The sequence below is a fragment of the Sciurus vulgaris genome (assembly GCF_902686455.1).
Source record: "Sciurus vulgaris genome assembly, chromosome: 12".
Taxonomy (NCBI): Eukaryota; Metazoa; Chordata; class Mammalia; order Rodentia; family Sciuridae; genus Sciurus; species Sciurus vulgaris.
Window position 1 is genome coordinate 68,301,512 of NC_136473.1, and position 23,368 is coordinate 68,324,879.

The 23,368-nt window shown below is 35.3% G+C and overlaps 1 protein-coding gene across 13 annotated transcripts in view; it reads left to right on the forward strand.

Moving 5' to 3' along the window:
* Nucleotides 1-23,368, forward strand: part of ESRRG (estrogen related receptor gamma) — a 591,202-nt gene that overhangs the window by 561,716 nt on the left and 6,118 nt on the right. For all 13 annotated transcript variants that reach the window (XM_079107169.1, XM_079107170.1, XM_079107167.1 and 10 more), the window contains one exon: nucleotides 12,936-13,205. In XM_079107169.1, coding sequence (XP_078963295.1) covers nucleotides 12,936-13,205 — 270 coding nt within the window. The remainder of the gene's footprint in view (nucleotides 1-12,935; nucleotides 13,206-23,368) is intronic.

Sequence of the window (23,368 nt, forward strand, 5' to 3'; positions counted from 1 at the left end):
ATCCCCAAAGGAAGACTTTACTGTTTCCATTTATTTTCCTGTGAATGTAGCATGTCACATCTAATATATGCCTTTTATTTATTTATTTTTATCATCTCATCTTCACACCCCATAAAGAGTAATTAAATTTGGTGCGGGCCTGTAAGAGCCACTAGGAAGTTGCTGTATTTGAAACAAGCAAAAGAAAAAAAAATTATATACATGCACACGTAGGTGCATTCACACATACAAATTATGAACCGTCTTGACCTTATTTTTTATGTCAAGGAAATTAGGATGAAGATGATTGGATACAATAAAAATATTAATGGAAAGACAGTGAAAATGAGCTTGATATATTTTTCCGATGATGATTCCGCGCTGTATCCCAACTTCCTTCCACATAATTCACAAGGAACAAACATGCTTCAAAGAAGCATTATCAATGTGTTGTCAATTTAAATGAGAGAGTGTAAAAAAAAAAAAAAAGAAAGAAAGAAACCTCCCAACCTCATTGTGATGACACAGAACTCTTGGATATTTGTTCACATCAAGTATTATTGTTTTTAAATTGACAATCATCATATAACATTTTACGGATCTAAATATTTCATGGGAGACTAAAACTTCCCTTGGGCCTCCCCAATAATAAACTTTCAACAGAAAATTTGGAAAGGATTATGTGCTTCAAGGAGGAGCTGCTGCGCAGGGTAAATTCTCTTGTTGAGGCATTTAGTCCCTTAATAGGAATTTTCTGATCTGCTGTCATTCTTGTTCACACACCGAGTGTCACTGCCTCTAAAACACTTGTCATTCTTTAATGGAAACAAAATAGTCATTGCAGCCAGAGCCGCAATGTCATTCCACTACCCCTTGCTGTGTCGGCAATAGTGAAAATGACAGAGCGGCTCTCAGTAGGGGTAATTAAAATGTAAATATTGATATTTTATTATTTGAAATTACTTTCCAGTGCGGCATTTAATATCTCTCCATCTGTGCGGCTCTGTTTAGCGGTCACTTTAGTGCAGCTCTGGGATACCAAGCAGCGGCTTGATCCCCGTTATGTCAAAATGCTTGTTGCTGCTTAATTTTGATATCTAATTAAGTGGAAAAGTACAGTCCACACTGTAATCCATGGCATCTTAACCAGCTGCTTGGGTATATTTAGAATTAATCTCCACTATGGAATCATCCTAATGTATGCAATTAAGAGTCTGCCGATGGCTAATTAGGTGTATTAGAATCAGTCGGCTCCCCCCCCCTTTCATTTTGGACTGTTGCAGACGTAAGAGTCTCTGCCTCCAGAGGTATTCTTAATGCTACTCAAATCGAGTTTGGGAAACAGTGCAACTTCTGAACAGATTCATCCATGGACAGTAACCTTTGTATTTTTCCTTTGCTTATTTCCTTGAATCAACCTTATATAGGAGTATCTAATATTTTCTGGTTTTATTTGTAGGGTCTCAGGGCCCCAAGAAGTACTGGTCACAGCAGAGGAGTAAGGTGAGATACAGAGATAAATAGACTTTCCAACAGCTCAGAGCAGGAGACTCTGAGGCAGTGCTGGGTGCTCTTGTTCTTTTAGGGAGGAGAGGAATTATAGCATAAGAGCTTTTTACCGCTGCTCCATCTGCCTCCTCCATTCCACTTTCGCGAATGGAAGGGCTTCTCAGAGAATTACTATAAAAGGCACAGGTTTGGTTTGCATATCATGTATCCGTGGTCAGCTTGACAGGCAGGCTTTTTCGACTGATAATGATTCTGTGTTTGTGTGACTGAGAAATTTTGAGAGCTGTGTTGTCCTCTGCTTTTGTTTTGTTTTAACTTGGCCAGTTATCCAAATTGGGGACAGCATAGAGAGGAAGAAGGCAGGGCCACAAGGAATCGAAGGGGTTGCCTCTGTTGTCAATGAGAAGATAACTGGTAGCCTCCCAGTGGAACCCATGCCAAGCTGTAATGACTTAGCTCCGCTTGAGCCAGCAAACCCCAGCCGTGAACTTGGGAGTAAATATTCGTAAACAGATCTTCATTAGCCACAGAGAAAAATAGTGTGAGAGCCTGACTTTAAACTGAACTCTCAGAGGTAGAAATTCAGAGAAGCTGTTTTTCCATGCTGTCCAGAGCACAAATTATGTCCAAGACTTTAAGCATAGGTAGTAAGGATTTCTAATATTATGTGAATGTGAAGTTTCCGGGTCAGCTTGTTATAATTTCTTATCTGTGACATGTATCTCATGGATAACATATTTCTTGTACATACTTTCATGAATGCATATGACACTTTGTTTTTAATGGCCTGTGCTGTAAATCCTTTCACTTACATTTATGCAGACCTTCTGATTTTTTTTCCCCCCTGCTTCTCCTCCTTTTAGGGCATATGTTAGACTGAGTAATAGTGTCTTTCTGTATTAAGAAAATCAAGAGCAGCACACCTGAAGGATTTTCTTTCTTTCTTTCTTTCTTTTTCTGCTTTACTTGTAACTAGTAAAAGTGAAAAAAGGCAAGATATCAATGTTAACTCCCCAAGCACTAAGCCTCTAATAATTAGTGCTCTTGTTAGAATTTATGTTTTTATATCAAGGGGCCAATTAGCTAAATTTGAAAAGATTTGAAGATAAGTTATTTAAAATCAGTAGAGATTTTAACTGATCAGTAAAGTTATAAGTGATTTTCTCTTCTATCTCACAGACAGAATCAGTTCTTGGTCACTCCAGTGAACTTACACAAGACAATCACAACTGTTCATTTTTTTTGTGACTGGTAGCTAAAATTCTTTTTTTAAAAAAATTAGGTGAACTCACATGAAATTACCCAGGTTTTCCCAATGTCTCTGTCATTCTATTCTTTAATGTGGGTATCAGTGTGGACTTTAAAAAATAGGAGCATTTTAGCAAGACTTTTGTGACATGAGATGCCCTGAGCCTCATAGACAGCAGGTCTGCCTTCATTAGTTCCAGTGATGACCTTTCACCTTCCATGACTAGGCAAATCAGATTGGGGTACACCAAGTACTTCTCTTTCCTAGGTAATTTTCTCTTGTTTAATACCTCAGTAAATTAATAGATAGGCCTTCTTATCTGATCCATGCTCACTGATTCCTAGTTATCCAAAGTGGATAGATTCTTATAATATCACAATATTATATTGAGTTACATATAACAGAGATGAAGTAACCCTGGCTAAGATACTCTTCATAGGTTTCCTTTTCTTGTTGAATGTTAGAAAGAGAAGTAGTTCACATTAAAAAAAATATATCGTTGTTAAGGTCATATGTAGGAAAAAGAAAACTCATAAAATTTTATTTTTAATTTTAAATATACTAGGGTTAGAAACAGTGAAAAATCAAACATAAGAAAGTATAAAGTAAAAAAAAAAAGGGACCAATAATTCATTGTGGTTTTAGAAAATTTAACCAAAAATTACAGTAAGGACTAGCTTTCCAACCATTTTGATGAATTTTAGGGGCACATGTAACTCTTTCTAAAATTTGGCATAGTTTAGTAATAGCTTGTTGGTTTATTTATTGAATTATTTTTAAAAGCAACTTTTTGAGTCTAAAATTTACTTTGGCAAAATTCATCTTGTGTTTCTCCCTACATCTCCATTTTAAGTGAAAAATTATGTTCTCCCATGAACATAATTTGTTTGCTCATAAATCTAGACTCTCTGCTGAGTACATACAATAAATGGGAAATCAAGCTGTACCAAATTCATGTGAAATTGCTCCTAATTTATTAAAATGTTATTTTGGGCCCTTTCTTAATTTCCTAAAGGTCCTACCTGGTTTCTTTTATACTTAAATAGATCCTGCTTTACTTGTCTGGAAGGACTGCACAGGGCTTTATCTGTAACTGTGTTCATGGCTACAGCAGGTGGAAACAGTTCTTCCTCAAAATTATTTTGTAAGAATGGACATACAAACTAGTTAGATAAGCCTGAAACATGTCTAAATGGCATTTAAATTACATTATGTATTCAGACACTATGAAAAGTACCATCTTTGCTGTTAGTAAATATCTAATTTGCTGATTTAAAATGGGAAAGCCTCTCACTCCCTAAGTTCTGTTCAAAGGCTGTACTGTTGCAAATGCTTCTGACAAGCGAGTATTTACCTAGTGAAGATCCATCGCTCTAAAATGAACTGAGAAGGCAATGGTGAATGAATGCATTTTTATTGCTGCCATCCCTGATGTTTTTGCTTCAGGAAGAGGAAACTGATAATGATTTCTTAAAAAACAGTGTTTCTCAATATGCCATTTTTTCCAAACTATGGAAAATGTTCTCATGGGCAATTTTTACTTGGGCATTACAAAAATCAGATTTGGAATTTCCTACGAATTTATGCAAAAAAATAAGCATATCAGATTTTATTCCTGTTCCTGGAAAGAAGCAATGAGCATTTGCTTTCATCTCTGACATGATTAGGTTAGAATTTCAGAGGTTTAACATCTTAGTTACAGAAAATAAGTGTATACATTGTTAAATAATTATACAACTAGGGTAAAGTAGATAAATTAATTACAGATGTTTGTTAATCATTTTTAAAAGTCATTGTGACTATCATAGAACCTGTTGTGAATGCTTGTTTATAAATATGAGTACCAGGCAATAGAATTAAAATGTCAACTTTAATTTATAATTAAAGAGGAACTAGCTAGGAAATATAGGTAGGACTTTATTGAAGTTTAAGAGACTCCAAATAAAATTCTATATGCTCTCTAGGTAGTTAGAAACAAAAAACCTTCACACATACTCAATGCCTTAATAAACATTCACTGATTAATAGAAAAACTTCAGTTTTTTTTTTTTTTTTTTTTTTTTGTTATGTGTTCATATCTATTTCGTAGGAGTAGCACTAATTTCCAGAATGGTCTCTTTGTTCCTAACCACCCATTATTTGAAAATCAATCAGTGAAGTGGAAGGACTTATTCATTTTTTTGTTCATTTAATACATATTTACCCAGCATCAACTATGTTCCCAGGCTCAGTTACAGGTGCTAGAGCTACAACAGGGAACGAAGCAGAGGGTGTATCCTCTAAAGAGCTCATAATACATGGTAAGAAGGATAGGGATAGCTTCATCTGGTTGCTCACCATCCCATCCATTCTCTGACCTCATTTGTCACCTATGCTCAGATCTTCATGGTGCTTCTTGTTACGTTTCTGTTTTACAACTGATCCTTCTTGCTATAGAATAGCACAATAATGGTTGTAAAAATGGAAACCAGGGTGCACATTTGTGAATGATTTCAGTGATATAAAAGAGAAAACTTGGTGGTAGGCCAATGAAGAGCTAAGAGTGAGGTGGTGGTACTTTTAATTGTGTAGGGATATAGTGGAGCTGTGGGTACTGACATTGGGATTAGAAAAATGAGCTCAATGTTCAACGTGCTAAGCATCCACAGAGGAGCTACTTGAGGAAGATTTTTTTGAGAAATAGAACATGAAAGGAAGAAAAGGAACAAATAGTGAAAAACATTTTGTATTGTGCCTGAGAGTTTGAGTTTGGTCCTATAAGATATATAGAAGCTAAGATAGCATTTTGGTCAGTGGACGGCTGCTAGAGTTCATATTTTTAAAATGACTTGAATAGCCATGGGTAGGATGCAAGAAGGAAAGAGCAGACATAAGCATTTTTGATTTAAAAAAAAAAAAGATGTTAAAATTAACTTCAAAGAGATGATGTTTACAATCAAGTACCAGTCTTCCTCCACATACACACAGACACATACACAAACACATACACTTTGATCTGTCCTTATGTGGTAGCATCTCTTCTTCATTATGGGCTAATCTATTTTTACTTAATGTAAAATCTCAGGAGGCAAGGATTATATTGTACTCATTTTGTATATTCTCATAGTACTAGCACACCAGTTTTAACAGATGTCCTCCTGTCAGGTAATTTGAATTTCATTACAGTAGAAACACCAGAAATCTAGTAATTCAGGACTGGAACAGACCTTCAGGAACATCTTTTCCACCCTTTCTATGTACAGGTGAGAAAGCAAGAACCAAAGAAGTTGAGTCATGACTCAAAGTCTCACAGCTACTTGGTAGCACACAGGGCACTTCCTTCTAGGTCCATTCTACTCGCAGTCTGAGGGACTTACCACAACCCAGACAACTTTGTGCTTTGAAAGTAATTCTCAGTTGGTTACTCTGAATCTGAAACTGTTGGAACTGGAAGATTCTTCAGAAGGATCTAGTTAATTTTTCCACATTGGACTGATTAGGTCAAGTGGGGTCTATATTAACTTTCTAGGGCTACTATACCAAAGTACCACAAACTGCATGGATCAAGCAGCAGAGATGTATCTTCTCACAGTTCTGGAGGTTGGAAGGCCAAGATCAAAGTGTCATCAGGCTTGCTTCCTGGGAGGGCCATGAGGGAGCACTTATTCCAGACCTCTCTCCTAGCTTCCTGTAACTTCAAGCATCCCCTGGCTTATGCATGATTCTCCCTTATGTGTATATATCATCTTCCTTTTGTACATATCCATTTCTGTGCCTTAATTTATCCCTTTTTACAATGATATTGTCAGATTAGAAAAAACTTTATTTTCAAAGGTCACTGGGAGTTCTTGGGTTAGAACTTCCACTTTTTTTTTTTTTTTTGAGGAAGTATACAATTCATAAGATGACCTAGTTAATACCATTGGTTGTAGCTACATGGGAACTCCTTGGGAACTTCCTGAAGAGAGTAGAGTCTACATATCAGATGTCCTTGGCTAGTGGTTAATGCCCTGTAACAGCCTCTGATACTTCTTGACCTGGTCCTACTAGTCATTAGCTGGAGCAAGTCAGATCCAAGCACAAATTCTTTTTCTTTTAAATGAGAAACATAAATTCAAAACTGTGCTCTTCCCTACTCAGTATCCATCAGATCCCAAGTAACACTGACAGTGCCATTTTATAAGAAAAAATTCAAGAGTTCTCTGTTATATCAGACTACTTTACCTTTCCCTCGATAGTCAAACAAATTTCGACACTTCAGAAAGGAGAGCTTTCCAGATAGAACTTACTTGTTTCCAGCTAGCAGAAAACAAAGATTGTAGGAGAAGCAAGCTAGTGATTTCCCACTTTTAAGGCAGCTGAGCCCATACTTGTCTCCATACCCCTGACAATTTTTCTTTCTTCTTGGCTTAGATGAAAGGAGAGAAGAAGTTAAGTTGAGGCTAGGTAAGAAGGAATTTGGGGAAAGACAAGGGAATTATTTCAGCTACTCTATAGTCATTCAGAAGTGGTATCTAAGTAAGGGTAAGAAAAGACTGTGGAGTGTAACTGCTCACTCCTCATGGCCATCTTCTTCATTCAGTCCTTTCTTCAAGGCAGGTAGGCAGTTGTTAAAATGTCCCCAACTGGTAGGAAAACAAACAGAAAACTATTGTCATCAGGTTGAGGGATTCCTGTTTTGCTATATGGAATATTTCTCTGTAGTTATTGTTATAGTTTTAATTTTTATAGCAATCTAGATGGGGAAATAAGGAAAAATTGCTAAAGAAAGTCCACCATGCCAGGGGGACATGTTTCCAATTTCTGTGCCACAAGTTAGCTAATAGTTAACTCATTAGGCTGTTTATATAATCACCATGAGAGGTCAGTGGTCAGTTACACCTGAACCCACAATTAACAGCTTCTTATACTGACACACATCACCTGTGAAATTCCATTCTCGTCTCTTTAGATGGTCACAACTACTCAGATCATTTGCTCCATGTTATTAAGATGGTCCATTCTGCCTCACATAAATGTGTGTTTGTGTGTGTGTATGTACAGTAATGTTTTAATGTAAGTTCTGCCTTTCAGAAACCACAAATGAAAAGTGGATTTATTTGTCCTGTGGAACCACATTTTAACATAGTGGTTTCATAAAGCCTGTGTAAAACCTACTTGATAGTATAAAAACAAAGCCACAAAAACATACTTCCTACAATGTCCAAATGATCAGATTAGACAGAAAGGGGGCTTCTTCCCATTTTTGTCAGTTATGTTCACATTCCAGTTGTGATTGAATGTAAATTATTGAAATATGGATTACGATCAGACCAGAAGAATAAAACTTCAGGGAATGGTATTTATAGGCATTGTTATCTAATGCTATAAAGTCTAATATAGATGAAAGAAAAAATTTTAATAAAATACCTCTGATAGCACCACATGAATATTCCAGTTTTCACTTGGGCAGTTAACCATCTGTAACTACTCCTCTCAACCTTGTGGTGAGTTCTAATTTGTGAAATACATAAACATGCATGTGCACACACATACATATAAAATCTCTAGGACCCAGGGCTGTGTTTTGTGAATCATATGTGAAAAGAGCAACTGGTTTAAAAATAGAGTAAGTTTATATCCCACAAGGGTTACACATGTGGGCTTTTATTGATAGCTAAGATCAAATCATAGTGCCAGCATTATCCTTTTCTTCCCTAGTTCATGGAAACATTAGGTTTATTGTATGGGGGAGAGAGAATCTTGCCAATGCTACATTGCTCAGTCATCTCTAAATAAACTTCGTTCACGCTCTCAGTGAGTCATTGGGGCACAATTACAATTCTAGCACGATATGTTATTTGTTGAGAAGTGTCAATTTTTTGTGGAACAGAGAAAGTACAGTTCAAAAACTGTGAGCAGGCAAATCGATGCCATGATTAACTGATATTAAGAGACACTCTGAAGATTTAAAATGCTTGCTCTGTATTTCAGGAGAGCAGCTGAGAAGAAAATGCCTAGCAGGGGTTAAACCCAAATGCCTGCACTGCAGCCTATTTCTGTCAACACTCCGTTCAGGAAATAAACATTTATGCTTTCTGAAATGAAAGTGTATTTTTGAAGACTAGCCGTCAGATATTTTTTGCCCTTCACACTTTCAGATGCTTAGCCTTTTTTGTAAGTTGACTGCAAAGTGCATCAGTTTGCCAGTCTGAAAAAAAAAAAATGTGCTTGACGAGTGCCCATGGCACCCCGTCAACCTCCGAAGTTTCCGGCAGAAGAAGGCAAGAGAGTTGGCACAAAACATGCTTTCTTCAAGCCTGTTACCTCAGGGGTACCTGCCTCTTGAGAAGCTTTTCAATCCTTCCAAATGATGTTATTCCCAACTGTCATCTGGTTTATTTGGAGCACACTGTGTTGCAGATAAACATGCTGTTTAACTGTGGGTCAAGGTAGAGTGTCGTTCTGCTAAGCAAAATACCGAGATACATTAAATGGCACTGATCCCTGGACAGAGATGAAGAGAGATCAGAGTTGTCAGTGATACACATGGAATGGGCTACAGCCAGTGAAGAAAAAAACGTGCCATGGTATCAGTGCATTTTAAAAAGCTGTAATACGACTGACCGTTTAAAACTATAACCTGTCACACATCAAGGATTAAGATCCCCGGATGTACAAAATATGAAGTTCAACTGACACAACTGCAAAGCATATTTTATTTCACTTGAGAAAGAGGTTTCTTTCCAAAGATAGCTGAATGTAATAGATGATGAGGACCTCTAACTTGTAGCCTGATAGCTATAAAACACTATTAAACACCTGGTAAAAAGCACAAACTGGTAATGATCATTAGGATACAAGTACGCAAGGCAAGAGAGCCATCGGTATTAGAAGATTCTTTAGACTCACTTTATTAAAACATTCTTTCTCATTTAAGTCTTGGTCATTTAGGTTTTTATACTTTGCTCAGGTCTGTAAAAGGATATTATTTCATCCGTATGTATTCAAGGTTGTGAAGTATAGCTAGCAATTCTAAAATCAGGTAAGAGAATTTTATGAATTAAAATAAAATCTCCGTTATGTATTTGCCCTCTTTAGTGACCAGGCAAATGTGACTGTCTCCTAATGAGGCTGTGTAACTGCTGCTCAGGAATTTGGGCAGGAAAGCTCTCTGTGCCTCCTTTGCCTTTCAGATAGCAGAGTTGTTGTATAAAGGGTTAAAATGTGAGACAGCTATTTATAGACCACAAAGAGGTAGAAGTCCAGACTTTTATCTTATTTTGCAAAGCATGGCTCTTCCTTTTTCTGTGCTTTTGCCAAAATTACACTTCCTTGAATCCACTGAGAGATGAGGATATTGAGCAAGCAAACTTGTCATATCTCTTATGCTATAACTCTCTCCCCATGCTTCCCAACCACAATTTTTTTTAAGTGCTTGTTCTTTACCCTTTTGTCTTCTCTTTATTTTATAGAGAAATGAAATGAAAAGTTAGGTTTGCCGGAGGTATAAAACACACATACAAATACACAAGTCATTGGCACAGAAAAAGTAAATTTCAGGATCAACATAAAAAAATAAAATTTTATTGCTTTTTACTTAATTAAAACCCAAAGAAATGTGTGAAACATTGTTGTGGCTGAAAAATTGTTAATTTGTAAATCACAGGGACAAAGGGGCCCCAATGCAACTTTAAAGTTTCCGTGCACGTAAATGTCGATAGCGTGCCTTCTCCATCATCAGCACTAAATTCACATTGATGCCTCTTTTCTTCTCTGTATTGATCCTTCCATGAGAACGTAGATTTGTATCTGTTAATTAATGCGTCCTGAAACAGCGCTTGTATTAATCAGGCAGATAAGAAAAATTGGATGCCTGCACCCCCCTGACAACCGTAAAAGTGCTGGCCCTGATAAAATCGTGGATGGACCTCAATAAAAAAGTTCCTCCTTCCACTCAATAAACTAATCATCCTGCTTTTAATTATTCGGCAGAAAGATGTGTGGAGATTGGAGAATGTGTAAATCTATTTACTAACAGCAGTGTCTGGGAGGGAGAATTGGGCTGTCACAGGAAGGTGCTGCGGGCTACGCTCTCTGTCCATCTGCTGCTGCAGAAAACTGCTGCTTAGGAGCATGAAAGGAGGAAGAAAATCAAGGGAAATTGAAAAACCCTTTCCTTTTTGCTCCCAACTTCCCAGATGATAATTTGTTTTTGTTGCTGTTGGTTTAATTTACAAAAATATCAATAGGTAGTCTCTTTTCTGAAGTTAGATATTTGGATCTGTACTGCACCTTTTTTTTTTTTTTTTTTTTTTTTTTTTTTTTTTTTTTGGTTAGAGGAGATACAAAAAAGAAAGAAAAATAGTATGGTTTTTTTTTTTGTTTTGTGAGTATAACATTCCCCAAATTGAAAACACCTGAAACCAAGCCTATCAGGTTAGATCATTTTTTTTCTCCTTTCAATCTTTGTTTAAAATATTATCAGTTACTGTATCCCTAGTTCTAAATGGATATTTATTAATTTAATCCTAAATTGCAATGACAGAGAAAAAGAGATGGGGAAAAGAAAACTCGCAGAGCCAGATCAAAACAAGCCCTATCCTATAACATGTAAGCACCTTGTCAGTAAAAGCAATGGTTTTCATACTTGCATAAAGACACCCTTAAGAAAAAGTGGACTAATCTTCTTCAATGATTTTATTAAGCACTTATAGTTAATGTTTTCACCAATAGGTCAGGAAATCATTTCCTTTTCTTTATTGTGCTATAGCTTTTGACATCGTATGGAATAGGAACAATTTGATATGAATAAAAATGACAGCAACAATGACCTGAAGCAGGAGCCTAAGAGAGGTTGGGCATAAGTGGATATTTATAATTTGTGTACTATTTGGGTAATAACATCCATAAAAGGAGTAAAAATAGATTTCTTAAGTTGCATTATTAAAAATGTCCCACCCTTTAGTGGAATTACTAATGTCAGGACCATATATTATGGTGCTGTTGTCCTCAAAAACCCATGGGGGGTAGATGGTCATCCTTGGAATTCCTAGACATACCCTTGCAATGAAATTTTACTTTTTTAGACTCTTGGAAAAAGCATCTGATGGTCAGGTATCATTAAGACTTCCTTTTAGAATACAGAGGTAGATCTTCTGAGATGCAACTATACATGTATATTCTTCAGAGTATGCTTAATTGTGCTATTTCTTCTTTTCTTATTGATCAAAATTTTTATTTTAATTTTTTATAATTTGTTTTTTCAAGATTAGAAGAGACTTCGTGCTTGTGTGAATGAAGCCCAGTTTTCCAGTAAAGAACTGAAGCAGTCAACCATATATTTCAGATAAAAATAATATATAGTATAGCAACAGTTATCAAATACATGTTATAAATGAGAATCTGGATGGATGTTATATTTCGCACATGCAAAAATTAAAGTACAAGCTAATTGACCTGCTCAAGGTGAAACAGCTATTACCAAAGTGGAGCCAGTATTTCTATTCTGGATCTTTCTTTCATTTCCTTTCTACCAAACCCTATTATTTTTATATTTAACTTTTAAAATAACTGAACTTTAGTAAAAATTGTGACTTTTTTACTTGGTAAGGAAGCCAAGCTGCTTAGTATTCTGCTTTCTTTTATACCACTAACCACCATTTTAAAAAGAAATGTATGTTAAATATCAGTGGGAACAAAATATTCAATTAAGAAGACTCATCTGGTTATAGCTCATTATGCACTATATCGTGTGGCTATTACAGAGAAATGTTTTCAAGTTGTAGTCTACTTTGTGGCCTACATTATTTTCCTTTTTGTTGTTTGGGGGATTTTTTGTTTGTTTATTTTGACTTTTATGTTGTTTGTCAATATTAGTTTTTAAAAATTATGTAGCTGAAAATTTGACTTCCCATAATACATTCCTAAAAACTTCACCAGTAATAAAGTATAAGGATTATATGGTATTTTCTACATAAATAAAAGAAAAAATGTGTTCCTCTATTATATTTCCTTCAACTGAGTCTATAAAACCTATAAAAGCACCAGTCAATTGAAGCTGGTTTGTGACTTTTACTTTGCTGTTCACAAAGTGATCAGGGGAAAATTTTAAGAGGTTCTAATCAAAGCTCAGCATCATTGTGAGCTCTGATGCAGAAGCTGACTACCATATGAAACTAATGTTGCATTATGAAATTATGGCTTTAAAGTAACTTGATCTGCTCATCTTTCCATGCAGGCTTTTCCACGCTGTCCCTGGCGGACCAGATGAGCCTTCTGCAGAGTGCTTGGATGGAAATTTTGATCCTTGGTGTCGTATACCGATCTCTTTCATTTGAGGACGAACTTGTCTATGCAGACGATTATATAATGGACGAAGACCAGTCCAAATTAGCAGGCCTTCTTGACCTAAATAATGCTATCCTGCAGCTGGTAAAGAAATACAAGAGCATGAAGCTGGAGAAAGAAGAATTTGTCACCCTCAAAGCTATAGCTCTTGCTAATTCAGGTTGGCATATTGACATGGTCTTTGCTACATTTTTTAATATGTCAGTTTTACCCCTTCCCTTAACTTCATCAGAGATTTGTTAGACCTAGTTTGTAAATTCTGCATGAGTCAGCAAAATTATAATCAGTGTAGCTTCCGAGTGAAAAGTTAAAAATGAGAAAAATACACTTAAAGAGAATTATTTTCATTTTCCTTGCTCATTGAAAGCTGTGAAACTTTTACCACCATATATATATACTAATTTGGATCATAGCAGAGCAAAAGCTCTGGTATGAGCAGCATAAGTTGACACTCTGGGGACAAAATTAGCTCCATTGTTTTTTATGTGTAAATTCATGTAAATGAGTTATGGAGCCACACAAACCACTTTCCCTCAGATATACAAATTTTGTATTAGGGATACTATACTTCTTGTTGCTTCTAATTTTGATTATCATACAAAACTCCATTTCTTACATTCTGAAATCCTCTAGAAGTCAAATTCTGCTGAAGGAGTATGTCCCTGAAAGCTACAACCTAGGCAGTAAGGGTTAAGAATTATGGGAATAAATGTTCCTTCCATTTGAACTGAAATGTGCTAAAATAGGGAGCAACCTCTGATAAGTAAAAATCGTTGGTGCTTTGTTGTTTTTGCCTTTGTGCCTCTTCTAATGCTTTATTGTGGTCTTAAGTCTCTTTTAGCATTTGCATAAAGTTCAGGATAGATCCCTCCTTAATGACGTGCCGATCATTAGATACCTGCGTGTCAATAACATGCTCTGATGCTATGTACCATTGACAGTCACACCGTGCCCCTCCATCTGCTTTTGTTTTGACCCTATCTTTGAACTTTATCTTGGTTGCCGGCCAGTAGTTTTCCCTTTAATTACAAGAAGGAAACTGTCAATAAAATCTGTTAAATGGGATGCAATGAGTGGCTTGAATGGGCGGATGGCTATTTGTTCAAATTCTGCAGCATTCAAGGTATTGACAGTTTGTTTTCTGGGGCCATATGTGACGATCAATCTCAGGCTGGGCTCAGCCGCGCTGAAAAATGAAAAACCAGATTGCTTTTGCTTACTTGTGGATGACGACTTTGTGATTTGGCGCGGTCCTAGTGAGATGAGACCTTCTGCCCAAATTGCCCCCATGAGAGCTAGGAATGCGTGACTGTTTTTAGAAATAATTTTTAATTGATTTTGTAATTAACAGTTCATCTACAATATTGATGCATGAATCCTTGGACTGATAGGAGGGAAATTGTTTTCAACAATGAAGTTGTACTTTCCTATTTGTCTTCATAATGGAGTTTAGCATTTCACAGTTTTAACTGGGAATATAACCCTCTTCCTTACTATACTGTTCACCCCTCTTCTCCCACTTCTCTGTGAAACTATAAAATATGATGCTTTACAACAAATGGTTTATTGTCCTAAACCCTCAGGAACCCCTTGCCTGCTCACTAGAAGATCAAAGAGGGAGATGGGATAGAGATTTTCTGGGAATTTATTAGTTTGTACAACTTCACATTATAGATTCTCTCATATTTAGGTGGAGGATTTTTACAGCATTGTTTTGGGGAGGTATTTTTATTTGGTAATCATGAAACAATTCTAATTTAAAACATTTACTTGATCAATTGTTTTTAAAATAGAGTAAGTGTGTTTCACATCTTTTATGTTTCAAATTGCTTTTTAAAATTATTAGCTAATCGTGAATGCTGAGCAATGCGAAAGCTTTATCATTAAAATTGCTAAAAGTATATAATTTTATATGTTAAATGTATACTTTATGGCTAAGTATTGTAATTTAGAGTACCTTAATTAGTAGCAGCATTTCTGTCTCTGTTGCTTAGAAATATAGTCATTAATATTGTTGATATATAAATGTTCTACTCCCACATACTCTGCTATTGGGGGTAGAAGTGACCTACTTTACAGCAGTGACTGGTGATTAGACTTTATTTAAAGAACTAGTTAGTTTATTTTTCGTGTTTAAAACCAGAAATAGTTACCAAGCTTTTCTGTTTCTCCTGTTATCATAGTTGCTTTACAGAAAATTTCTTCATGGCACAATTTTTTTCTGCAGGTGATTTTAACCCTTTTTTTTTTTTTTTTTTTTAGCCTCTTAATACCAAGAAAAATTAATTGAACCAAACTTCATAAGGAAGAAGTGATTAAGGACTTAAAAACTATTTTAGTCTCTACATTATCCCACCTTTCTTGTATTGGAAATTTTTTCCTCATCATCCAACCCACAAGCCCCACCATTTTAGTTTAGGGAAAACCAAAAACTCGGAAAGTCATTTTCTTTGATGCTGTCAATGTAAGACTATTTTATTTCAATTTTTTACCATTATTTGGAAAATGGCCATAAAATTATAGATTCATCTTGGTTAGAACCAGCCTAAGTGTCTTGAACTGCTCATAAACACATCAATATGAAAATATTTTAATGCTTTTCAAAAATACCCTAAAAAAACTCCAAGACTTGCTTTTAGTATTTAGAAATTTCAGATGAACATAAATGAAACTTTATGCAAAAAAATCTAGTGTTCTTTATGTAGATATTTTAGCTATCCCTGTATAACTGTGTGTTAATAACCAATATCCAGTTTACCTAGAGTTCATCTTATTTTAAACGTCTTTTTCCAGAAATTTCAATATTGTACTTATGCTGGGGAAATAAGGCAGTTGGCCTCCTTTAATGGCTATCATATTTTTTGTGGTGGTGTTTATGTCATATGTGAATTCAGGGAAACATGACACCAGAACTTCATTGGTAGTATATTGCCTATCTTCAGGTACATGGCCAGAATAACACTATGATGATCTAATACTGCAATGCTCACAAGTATTTGAAAACCCTAAGTAATCATTCCAATTACTTTTGAACATAAGAAATTTACAGGCTCACTTAAGCCATGTTTTCTCTTATTTTTGAGCACTAGCACTAAGCAATTAATTATTGCACCCCTGATGCAACTCCGTGAGATCAAATTTAAAAAGAAAAATCTAGGTCACAATTTTAATATAGTAATTTGTAGGTTCCCATCTTCTCATGCATACACCAAGAGGCAACAAGACTGATCTCTAGAATGCTTTCCATTTTGGGGAACTTCTGTGATTCTATGATTAATTTTATGTCTGTATTGGAGAATATTGTGAAATATTGCTATAAGCATTTTGGGTAAGGTTATGCTGTGGGATTCTATTCTCCTGATTGGTTCTATTGATTCATATATTCAAGAATTTGTTTAAAAGTGTTATCACTGGTCCCAATGTAACACACTCATTTTCGCATACTGGAAGATTAAAGGAGTCTAAAATTATGAATCACTTTAGGTATGATCATTCTCTTTTGTTCAAGTCACAAGACCTTTATGCGCCATAGTTGCCACTTACATTTCAATCGTTGTCACCCTTATTCTGTCCCCAGTCTGAAGCCAGGTGAGTTCATTCCCTTCAAGAATAAATATTTTTTAAGGTCAAGGATTTTTCTTTTTAACGTATACACAGTATTTCTGCAATGATAACACCTAATGATATACAGCTATGATTAATATTTTGATCAACTTAAACTCTTACATAATTATAACAACCTCATAACAGTATTTCTGTTGCTGTTCTAAAAGGCAAATGGTGTATGTGCACAATTGTACAATTTCAAGGAATGGAAAGTTTATGATGGCTGTAGGAGACTGGAATGGGGACTATGGTTAATTAGGATATTTGGGTCTTGTAAGTTTGACTTTGTGTTTTTCAGTCTTTTTTCATTATTACCTTCTTAGGGAAGACTTTAGATAAGATTATCCTCATAAACCCCAATGAGATATCAATACCAAAAATATTTTGCCTGTTTATGTAGTGTATATTTATTCTTTTCATCTAAAAGATTTTTTTCCTACTCTATAATTCTAAATTTCATCTCCTTTGAGAAAGTACATGGTTTAGTTAGTCATTTAAGTGTTTTCTTATCTGTAAAGTTAGGTAGGCGAATTAAATAATGTCTCATATTCCTTTAATGGCTTAAAAGTTTTAGGTCAGTTACTTTTAAGTGATGGCGGTAAGTTAGAGAGAGGGAGAAAAAGAGAGGGAGAGAAAATGAATATGTGTGTATGCTGAATTTAATGTAGAAATAGTAGCATCTCCACAAATATAAACAGTATAAAAGTGAGGGGAAAAAAAAAAACACTCTTTGATCTAAAGTATCTACTGGGTTCTCACTTGATTTTACTAGTAGTTAAGCTAATTTTTTCTTTGATATTCTGGAAATGAGCTAGTGTCCAATATATTATCCTTTTACAGAATCTTTCTTTAACCATTTCTTTTTTTAAGTCTCTTTTGGGTAAACTCATTTAATTCCTACAATATACCCTTGCTGTAGACATGTCTAAAATCATTTTGCAAATATCTAAAGTGAGCTAATAAAGAAGTATGATCTCTGTGAAGCAGAGAATTGGACACTCTGTCCCTTGCTATCAATAAGCTATTTGTATTCCATAAATAATTATGCATTATATCTTTAAAAGACTCAGTGTAGAATACTTGAACCATTGTACTTTCATATTCAAGAACCTAAATTAATATTTTAAATTTAGCTTAGAATTTTGTGCCTACTTCTTTTATTTTGCTGTCATTGTGAAGTTATAGTACAGTTGTTCTTCAGTATCTGAGACTTCAAAATCCAGTTTCAAGTGGCTTATACAAAATGGAAGCACTTGCATATAACCTACACACACCTTCTGTATAAATTATCTCTAGATTAATTATAATATCTAATACAATGCAAATGTTAAATAGAGAATTATATTGTGTAGGAAATAATGACAAGAAAAAATCTGTACATGTTCAGAACAAACACCATTTATCTTTTTGAATATTTTCTATCCATGGTTGGTTGAATCTATGGATCTATAATCCTCAGATAGGGAGAGCTGACTCCTATAAAACCACCCAGGAAAATGACAAACCGAATTTAAGAGGAAAAACTCTTAAATTAGTGTCTCATGGTAAATGAGCATACTGGGTCTTTTATGGTAGGTAGATCTGTGTTCTTAACTTTTGCCCATACCAAACAGGAGATAAGAAATCAAAATTATAATTTTTCTACCCTCTAGTCTGTTTTTTAACTGAAGTCTACCATGGCTTCTTAGAGTCATTATACTTCAGATGATATATTTGGAAAGTATTTATAATGCAACCATCATTTTTATATATATTATGATATTGCAAAATTTTAGGCAAAACAGAAGAGCTAGTTCTTAAATATACTTTGTTATACTTAGTGATCATTGTGCCTTGGCACAGTATAAGAAATATTTGCTACAAATATATTTGTATTTTCAACTAGAGTCGTAGCACACAAAATACTTGGGAATTACTTTACTTTGAGGTTTTCAGTGACTATAACATCAGTTTCGTTTATGGGTCTAAGACAATGAGCAATCTGTTATAAAACTTAATTAGCATGATGCAGATCATCTGTGATGTTATGGAAGGTTGAAATGTTTATCAACCAATTTGGCATCAACATTCACTTATCAACTAGAATTATCTTTAACACTTCTACTAAATGGAGTTAGAAAGCTCCTAGAAAAGTCTAAGAGATTCCAACTGGAGGAGGGAGTAGGAAGGCCTTAACAATTGTAGGGAAATAGAAAAGACCTAGCAGAGAAATCCCATTATGCAAGGTAAACGTAACAATGATAACAGTAATCTGGGATTTGTGTGGGGAGCCTGGAGGTAAGAACTATAACCATGGAGTTTTACTGTGGTTCAGCATTTCCTATAAATATAGTAAGAGTAATTTTTGTGGTTTGTGTACATGTAGCAGAAGCTGACTTTTTAGCCAGAGCAAGAAATGAGGAAAACAGATCTCCTGAAAAAATAAATGGGCCTTAATAGAAAGCTTTGTAATTGAAAGTTCTTATCTTCTCACCATGGTTGGGAACAAAATCAGAATTATCCTTATCATTTCCAATATTAGAATCATAACTTCTCTGGGTTGTAAAAGACCGAAAATATTTCTTTTTATCCAACCTCCTTCTTGGTATGTGAACAGCTTCTTTGGTATTTTTGTACGTGTTTCTACAGGCTTTATGGATTTCCTATGAAGAAACTGCTTTCTAGAAGAGACTATCCTATCAGAACTTTCTCATTCCCTTTTCTTTTCACTCTCTTACCATTTTAATGCCAAAGAAGACACAAAAACATGCAATTCCATATGTTCGTTAGCTTCCTATGCTACTCTAACAAATTGCTACAACTTGAGGACTTCAAACCATACGAGTTTATTCTCTTATAATTCTGGATGTCAGGTGTCCAAAATCAGTTTCACCAGGGCTAAGACAGGTATAGAAGGGCTGCCTTCTCGGTGTAAGCTCCAGGCGAGAAGCTGTTCCCTTGCCTTCTCCAGACTTTAGAGTCACAGTCCTTGAGTTTCTGAGCTCCTTGCAGTTTCCTCCATCTTTGAAGCTTTACTATTGCATTACAACTCAGTGGTAACCCTGCTTTCTTCCTAGCTCCTTTGCTTTCATTGTGGACCTCAGATAACATCTGTAAAGTTCATTTTACCCTATATGCTAAAACTCACAGGTTCCACAGAGAGTAGGACCAGGATATCTTCGGAGCCATTGTTCAGCCAATTATAATGAATAAAAGGTTCAAGAAATAAAACTTTGCAAGGTATCCCTCCAGGTATTCTATCCCAATTCAACCTCCTTCCTTCCACAAAAGTAACTTCTCCACTTTTTAGAGAAAAAAAAAAAAAAGTACTAAAGATAAAGTATGGATTAAAATTAGGGAGAATGGGTTCTAGGAAGATAGCAGTAGTGGTGACAAAAAATTTTAATCTGTCTCTCATAAAAAGTGATGACTTTGATAGTCATCACTCCCTTGTGTTTCATCTTATCACCCTATTACTAAATGTAAACATATGTATGGGTCATATCCATTAAAACATATATGTATGGGTGTAGCTCAGCAGTAGAGTGCTTGTCTCGCACATGAAAGGAACTGGGCTTGATCCTCAGCACCCATAAAAATAAATAAATAAAGATATTGTGTCAATCTACAACTAAAACCTATTTTAAAAAATATATGTACACACACACACTTTTTTTTTTAAATGCAGTACTGAGGATCAGACCCAGGGGAACTCTACCACTGAGCTACATCCCCAATTTGTATTTTGTTATTTTGAGACAGAGTCTCACTAAATTGACTAGGCTGATTTGAAACTTGCAATCCTCTTGCCTCAGCCTCCAAAGTGGTTGGGATTACAGGCAGAGGCCACTATGCCTTACTTTAAAAATAAATGCGGGGCTGGGGTTGTAGCTCAGTGGTACAGTGCTTGTCTGGCATGTGTGAGGCACTGGGTTCAATTCTTAGCACCACATATAAATAAATGAATAAAATAAAGGTCCATCAACAACTAAAAAAATTCAATAAATAAATATGGATGGATTTTCAGGTCTCTAAATCTACAATTTTTTTCCTTCATTTTTGTTTTATCAATTAAAGAAGCCATAGAATTTTGATGGTCTGAATTTTGAAGATTTCAGTTCATTGTGTTTCTCTGCTCTTTGCATTTTGTTCAAATTGGTAACTGGACCCAGAGACTAAATCAGACTCAGATTCTATCCTCATGGCATCTCAAGCTGGTGTGTTGTTCATTGGGAAGTACATCATGTCTTATTATGGAATGTTAGCAGCTGTGGATGCTCATTACCTGAATTCATTAATCATTGAGGATTGCAAAATGGTGATTTGTAATTTTGTAACCTTTTTTCATTCCGTTACCAGTGACATAGTTTGTATAGAAGGGGGAGTATAAATGTTTGATTCTTTTTCCTTCTTTATCAGTTTACAGTATTAAAAAAAATGGTACCCTTTCTTTTCATGTCATTATAAACACATATCCAATATATTTAATGGATTTCAATCAATAATAATTATAACCCTTTTTGAAGTTCAGATTGTTGCATTTTTGGTTAGTGGAAACCCTTTCAGGTTGGCTTCTGGCATCTTTTTGAATAACCTGGCAGTTGTAGATAGCATGCATAATATTGATATGACAAGATGTTTCATACTTATTTTAAATATTAAACACAGCCTAGAATCAGATTATAGCCTGGGTGCTAGGGATACCTTACGGGTGGCCTATTCTTGCTAGGTCCCTTCGGTGAACAAAGTAGGAACACAAATACATGAAGTGTGGGTGCACGCACACATGTGTATCTTGGGGATACCTCATCACTATTTCTGCTGTAAATATCCATAAGCTTGTAGTTTTGCTATCTAGTTGCTCTGTTTTGTTGTCATTTTATACGCACATTTGGAGAGATTAAAAACTTTTGTTGCCACGAATGCTAGTTTCCTAGAATCCAGTCTACCTAGTTTTCACCAAAACTTTGTGACAGATACCTTTTTTCTCTAAATTTAGAGGCAACTATCTATGTTAATTCAGAGCCCTTTGTCATGTAGTCAGCCAGTGTTCCTCAGGACCCTAGTTGATTGCTACCCATAGGTTTACTCTGTTGGACTCTTCATGTAGTGTCAAAATTTTGATACATGAATTCTCTATTAGAAAACGGACCTTTGTTCACTTCTGTGTCCTTTCCAGACTATTCTGTTTCATTCCTTTAATGTTTGGACAGAGTCACCGTGACATGCCATTACCACTCTTTTTCATATAGCCAGTGCACAAACACCAAAGATAGTCAACATTTGTGCTCCACAGAACAGGTTACTCTGCTGGTTTAGATCATGTACTAAACTTGACTGAATGCACTTGGTGAGTTTCTAGCATTCAGGTCCATCTTCAACATGAGATTTGGCACCTTTTTATAAAGTATTGTCAAGAAAGAGCTATACTTGCTGAAGACAATTCCCAAAGAGGATGTGGGCATTTTGAAGTAGCTATACCCATGCCCACAGAAATAAATATTTTAACATAGAAAAGGAAAGTGTTTCACTCCAGGTAAGACATAAAAAGAAATTTTTCTTTCATAATATCTCTAGGACTCATTGAATTTTGCACTGCAGATATAAAGCTATTTAGCTATGTTTCCAGAGTAAGTGATCTGAACTAGGCACATTCCTTTAGGATTCCATTCACAGAATAAAATATTGAAAGTTATGAAAGGATTCTCTTTTATTATTAGGATCACTTGCATTCTGATTGTTTTTGAAATCTTGTTTCTTTTAAAAAAGCACTTGTTTGTTTTATTGTTCAGTTTAGTAGTTCTCAGTACTGGCTTGGCAGAATTGCCTAGATCTTTTTAAAAAATACTGATGTCCTGGATCCCATCCCAGTATTTTGATTGATTAGGTCTGGACCTGGGCCTAGGTATCCAAGTTCCTTAACAGCTTATCCACTGTTTTTAATATGCACCCTCACTTTGTCTAGTTAGTTCATTAACCAATAATCTTTTTTTATTAAGTTTAACTGGTTTGCATTAGCACGAATACTGGTACTGTTTCCTTTGAAGCATAGTTAGAAAGGAACCAGCACTAACAACCAAAGCTAAATAATTACATAAATTAATGCCAGTTCTGTTAAGCCTGGCATCTACATGTAAATTTAGCCAAAAGAACAAAACAGATTAAAGTCATAGAGCCAGAACTTGAACTAGGATCTCTAATGGAGATTAATATTTTCTTCAGCAGTCTGCCAGCTGAATCATGGTCTAATTAAATAGTTCAGATTTAGTGAGTTTGCATTTAAAGTATTAGCAGATCCGAGAGTGGGTAAAGCTAAAATGAGTTAGAATCTTTTCTGTAAATGGGAAGTTAAATTATCATAGTAATTTGATTAAATCATTTTTAAATCTCTCAAGCTAAATCACAGCCTTTAAAGAATAGTTTGAAGTCTTAATTGCTGTTTGTGAGCATATCTCTCTGCTATTTGTTCTCGCCTCATTTCCTGTGACATCCTCTAATATATCTCCTGCTGAGCAGAGTATGGGAAAGGCAAGGCTTAGGGTGAGGGTGGTGGTGATTGTCGCTGACATTAAGCATTTTAACATTCTCCTGTATAGAAAAGGGGGTCTTTACTGAATTGTTCCAGTACTTAGAACCAGGACACAAGGAAAGAATTTGGAAAGTTTTGGGAATGAACATATGAGGAAGAGATGTCTAATAATGGGTTTTGTCCCTTGCAAGGTAAATATTCTATATATA